At 42.6% G+C, this 5795-nt stretch overlaps 1 protein-coding gene across 3 annotated transcripts in view; it reads left to right on the top strand.

Moving 5' to 3' along the window:
- Positions 1 to 1231: 1231 nt before the first annotated feature.
- The window catches only part of LOC113217125 (uncharacterized), a 43974-nt gene continuing 39410 nt past the window's right edge, over positions 1232 to 5795 (top strand). For all 3 annotated transcript variants that reach the window (XM_052277663.1, XM_052277661.1, XM_052277662.1), the window contains exons 1-2: positions 1232 to 1481; positions 3187 to 3326. In XM_052277663.1, coding sequence (XP_052133623.1) covers positions 1247 to 1481; positions 3187 to 3326 — 375 coding nt within the window. In that variant the 5' untranslated portion in view covers positions 1232 to 1246. The remainder of the gene's footprint in view (positions 1482 to 3186; positions 3327 to 5795) is intronic.

The following is a 5795-nucleotide window of genomic DNA, read 5'->3' as shown; positions in this document are numbered from 1 at the left end:
GGAACTCTTGATACTTTTCTTTTAATTTGTCACATATTTCGCTTAGCGTCGGTACTAGGCCATCTTTGTAAAATTTGTGGATTACGTCAGCAATCGCATCCTGCTCAAAATTGATTATTCTATTTAAATTTCTATCCTTCCGGCCTCTCTTCCTGGGTGTTCTTGGGGGGCCGTGCACGCCATAGCGAATAACACTACTTTTGAAAACACACAGTGCTTCAGCAGTTGCATTAATGCAGCGTCGTGGACGAGCATTTTCCCTCTTATCTAGGAAACAATTATATATTGCTATACGTGTCGACTTTGAGTCCCAGAGGGAACAGGTGGCAAGGGTTCTTGAGGCTGCCTTACGACGCGCGGTAATTTGTCTTCGACATCCCATTCCGCAAGGGACAGACTCTCCCCTGTACGAAGATGTTCCTGCTGTAAGTTGGTCGGCGAGTTTATCCGATGGATTGGTTGATGCATTTACTGGGCCGTCGGAGTTTATGATCGGGGCTCCCTTTGTAAGGGAGACCTAAGAGGCAGTGGCCTTGGATTAGCAGGATTATGGAACCTGTAACACATTTGAAGAAATGAAAATTAGTATAAAAATAGAGATTGATCTAAGAATCATCATGAAATCATCTTAGAATCATCATGATCATCCGGATTGTCCGTTTTCCTCTCGCTCGTCCGTAACTCAAAGCACGCACGGCGCAGCACCTCTAGAGAAACCAAGTGTCGTTGCGCGACTTAAATGAAACCACGTAACGTATTTTTTGACGATTTTTGGGACCTTTTTATTTCAATAGTGGGAAAGTTTCTGCATCGAATAGTAATGGTTTCAAAAATCACCCAAAATGGATATACGTGGTTTCACTAGGGTCGCGCAACGACTTGGTTTCTCTAGCGGGTATGCGCCGTGCGTGCTTTGAATTAGGGACGAGCGCTCTGTTTCCTATGCCGGGAGTGAATGTCGCCGTTGGCAACAAGAGTATCCGGCTATTAATATCATTTTTCTGAAAAATCACTGCCAAATTGAAGATAAGTTCATTGTAGGATGCCTGGACTTGGCAAATATTTTCAACAATTTTGTCATGCAAGGCGCTGGTCCCGTCGTACCGCCTTGACAACCACCTTGTTCGTGGGGTCCGGCTTAGCAATCTGACTAGAAAGATCTATTTGTCGAGTAAACCGCCTGTTACGCGAGACTATTTCTCACAACCTGTAACCATTTCACCTATTTTCTGTGAAATATGTCCCAATGTCAGCGGTTGTTAAAAGTCAGCCTGCTCTTCTCCATCGAGAACGTTATCAGTGTTATCAGTGGCAGCTTGACATCACACGTAATCCTGCATCCAAGGCATTGAGGCATGGACCAACACGCGACAATTACGTTTCAAACTCCCAATCAGCCAGTAATTGGTGGCATTGCACACAGGAGATAAGGTACGATGCACGCCCTTCAAAATCAAAGTCATCGGAGAAGCCAACATCGGGTGAGCGAACAACATGTGAAATGCAGGGGTTCTGGGAAACCAAACCGTCACTACATAAGAATTGCAAATATTTAACCCGTGTTGTACAACAACAGGGTTGCAGCCTTCAAACCTGATTTGAAAATTTCCTGACATAACGACACCTGAGAAGAACAACCGCTTACCTCCGCGGACTGGAAACAAACCCGCTTACCTCCACAACCCTCAAACAAAACCGCTCACCTCTGGGACATGCAAACAAAGTCACTTAAATGAATTTTTTACACATTTTGAGATACGGGTATCAAAATGATCACGGAAAAATTCTCTTTCGAATGATACCCATGTTTCAGAATGTGTAAAAAAGTCATTTAAGCGGCTTTGTTGGCGTGTCCCGGAGGTGAGCGGTTTCGTTTGAGGGTTGCAGCGGTAAGCGGGTTTGTTTCAAGTCCGCAAAGGAAAGCGGTTGTTCTTCTCAGGTGTCGAATAATCCTGGTGGGAAAGATCGTTTTTCCTATCGTTTTTAGAATAGTGCCAGGAAGTTCACAGCTGTGCTGAGAAAAGTGGGCTACTGCGGCGTTTACTGTCTCTTAGGTGGCAATTATCGTAACGGAAGCCACTTTTCCTGAAACTTTCACCCTAATGGTTTGACAATTCCCCCGACGGTGAAAAAAACATCCTGCCAGTTTGGTTGACCGCCGGGGGGTGTTCAATAGTTTAAAGTATAAGGGCTTTTAACAAATATCTTAAAGTTTGAGTTTTTAAAGTGTAGACCAATTTAGGAACTTTACCGTGGGTTTAGCAACTTCCCTAGGGAAATATCCAATATATACCAGGGTAACCACTAGGCGATAGACCACATTCAGTAGAAAGGGCAGGGCGATGGCCCAAATATGCGGCGAGGAGGCAACCCAAACTTCTGGCCCAAACCTAAATTTTTTAGGAAGATAAGCTGCCATGCTTATTTATTATGATAACTCTCTTCACTGTGTCGCGAACTCGGTTTGGGTGCACCGCTTACTATTGGCAAAGTAGATAACCACCTTAGCTAGACTGCTAACCAATACCAGCTATCTGAAATTAGCTAAAGTAGCAAATTTATTTTTCTGCGTGTAGTTCTTCTTATAGAGTGAGGCTGATCGTGATTTTGATCTGGTAAGGCTCCAACTGAAAATTATAAAATAGCAGCTTTGTCGCTGTAACAAGGTTATAGTTGATCGCGGCATGCTACTTAAATTGGCCCTCGCAACAGAACTTTGCGACTGCAATTTGGGGACACGGTTTTTTGTTTATTAAAATGCAATCTGCGCATGTTTTTAGAAATACGTCCAACAACTTGGCAATAGAAACTTTGCCAAGAATTGTAGTGGTGATAAGTAATTTTGTTGACTGTTACTGTCAATACTCTAAATCTCACAGAAAATCCGGCTTCCGGTGTTAGCAGTTACCACGTTCCAGCTGCAAAAAACTAGCGGTCTAGGGTATTCCGCTGCAAGACGGTCGGAACCTCATGAAGAAAATCATGACTACACGAAATGTTTCCCTCTAGACGCTGATTGGTCAACGCTGACGTCGGTGTCGCTGTCAACCAATGAGCGCTCAGGATGAAACAGATCATTTAGTGATGCTTCTCTTCATCGGGTGAGGATGCGGTTGGTTTGCAAAGGAATGCACCGGATTGGGATGGAAAAGACTGATTTGTCTGACAAGGCCGGTTTTTCCACAGGGCATATGTCAAGAGTTGATTTAAGAATGGCAATGGAGATGGCTCGTCACTACACCCATTGGTTTGCCATAACCGTTCTCGCTCTCCTTTGGGGCGCTGGAATTCCTGGACCTACGCTTGCGGGACATCATCAGGGTTCAGTATGCATCAACTAAAAACCTTGAATTTCTCTGAAATGTATTTCTTTTTAACGGGGCTCGCTGGGTTTGAAAAGATATAAGAAGCCATTTCTACAGATTAAATTGCCATCAACTTTTTGTGTATGCACACGGTAAAAACAATGTCTAATTTTTGGAGGAAAAGGAAAAACTTAGAGGAAATCAGTTGGTTTGAGGAAAGCTTCTCAGATTTCGTGTAGGTCTCTTTAAAACAAAATCCAGATGTTTTGCGGAGGTTCCTCAAAATCTGAGGTGAGATCCGAGGAGTCTTCCTCAAATATGGGAGGTCCTCAAAGTTTTCCCACTTTCTTCAAAAAATGAAACATTGTACTGAATTTTTGTGTTCCTGCCCTCTGGAATACCATTTCACGCGCTGTTATGAATACAGTCGGAAATATTATATTTTTAGCAGTGGAAGATATTTCGTCTATAACGTTTGCATTTGAAGGTCTCACTCTCGTAGATTCTATCATGGATTACCAGCGCGGTTTCTTTGAAAAAACAATGTCAGCACGGAAAAAATAAAGATGTTATTGTAAAATACGAAAAGTAAAAAGTACAGCTGTCCTTTGAAGGAATAGTCATGATTTTTTGGTTTCTGTGTATGTGAAATGGCTGAAACTAACATCATTCTTCTAAGTGTGGCAAAATGTGAGGGTTTGGCGCAGTAAGGTACTTTAAAGTTGCCGCAAGAACATTACAAAGGGTGAAAAGGCGCGCTATCCGCGACCGCACTTCGCCGGCCTTCTCATCAGGGGCCAGGGGAATCTGTCCGTCTCTCCGTTTTTGTTCTTCTACTTCGGCTGCAGCGCCCCTTCTAGAGTGGCCTATGGGCCCAGGTGACAGAAACTATACCACGTGACCGTCTTTTGTCCCCACCCCCATCCTCCCATCCAGACTATGTCCAAATCGCCTCACTTAAATCCCCATTCGCCGTTAGTACTCGTTCATGATTTGACTAAGCGACTTTTGGAGAAACAAAGCCTTGTACAACCTTTTGTTGATAAAATTGAATCAGTGCGGACTTTAATATCTTAAGACCAATACGCACTCCTGCACTGGAAAAATTAAGGTAGGGACCAATACCTTTCTTTGGGTGTTTATGACTTGCCTCCACACAGGCACTAAAAGATTCGCATCCCTGTATAGGCACCTAAATGCCCCATAGTTGCTAAATTTTGAGTGCCATTGGGCGCATTCTTGCCTTTCTAAAGGCATTAGATTTAAGTTCTACCTTTGATTCTCCAGGGCAGGGATCCGTAACGAAAAGATTCGTTATTTCAGTTTTTCGGCAATATCTCGTAAACTGTTTGAGATTTTGTTGGGTACTTGCGCAACGAAATTCAAACACAATTTGAACTATTCAACGAGCACCTGCATTGGACGATATCTCAATCCTTTTACTAGATATTATCAAAATACTAAAATAACGAATCCTTTGTTACGGATCCGTGCTCCAGGCTACCATTTCAACGATTTTTTTCCCACGACGGTGAGCCCCGCTGGAAAAACGTCCGTATTTGGAAATTAGTGCCCTCAATACGAACAAAAGCAATATTCTCAATTGATTTGCCCTAAAATAAAAGAACTTCACATCGAATGAAGTCATTTGGCGTGAGGAAGCGTGTTGGACCGTGCGTAGCAAATCGAGGTGCAACCTGAGGAGGGGTAATTTGAGTCAGGTGCCCTATATATGGAGTAGCGCTTGAAGTTGAAGCCACAGCAGTCCGCCCAGACCGAGCTGGCAACAATATTACAGGCTCCATCGCACGTCCCCTAGCGTCTGATGCCGTATTTAGGATACTGTGGAAAATCGCTTTTTAAACTTGACACGGTTGACTTCAAAACATAGTATCAGCTTGTAGCTGAAGAGTCCTAGTTTCAGTTTCAAATATGTACAGACATGTTGAACTTTTATCCTCTATTGTGGCACCCTGTTCGGAATTTTGAGCAGAGAGTAGTACGAAAAGCATAAAAATATTTTATTTAAAAAGTAATGTCCGTATTTACGGCGCTAGTCCGTATTTATGGCACCTGAATGTACCTTTTACTAAAAGGGTAACGTCGTATTTTAAGCTTTGTTTTAAGACTCCTTTTAAACGCGACAGACTCACTGTTAAAAAAATTTCTGTAATTTTACAGGAAACGTTTAGCTAATTTTGGGGGCAAGTGGTGTCGTAAACTATTTTTACAGCGCAGTTGTAAAATTACGACAAATGCCATGGAACCCAAAAAACGTTGACACCTTTTTTTACGTTTTCAAGGTAGCGCTGTAAAATTACAGAATAGCTGTCAGACTACAACATCGGTTGTAGAATCCGCCATATATATATTTCGGATATTATTAATTTTTTTCCGTTTTGGTATGATAATTTGCGTGTTTCTCATGCATTTATCGCGAGTTTTTTCCTCGTTTGAGGACTTTCTTTGCAACTTTTGCACTTTGCAAAG

This window comes from Frankliniella occidentalis, unplaced genomic scaffold (assembly GCF_000697945.3).
Source record: "Frankliniella occidentalis isolate FOCC.00 unplaced genomic scaffold, Focc_3.1 Scaffold11, whole genome shotgun sequence".
Taxonomy (NCBI): Eukaryota; Metazoa; Arthropoda; class Insecta; order Thysanoptera; family Thripidae; genus Frankliniella; species Frankliniella occidentalis.
Note: the sequence above shows the minus strand (reverse complement) of the source record. Positions and strands in the feature narration are given on the sequence as shown.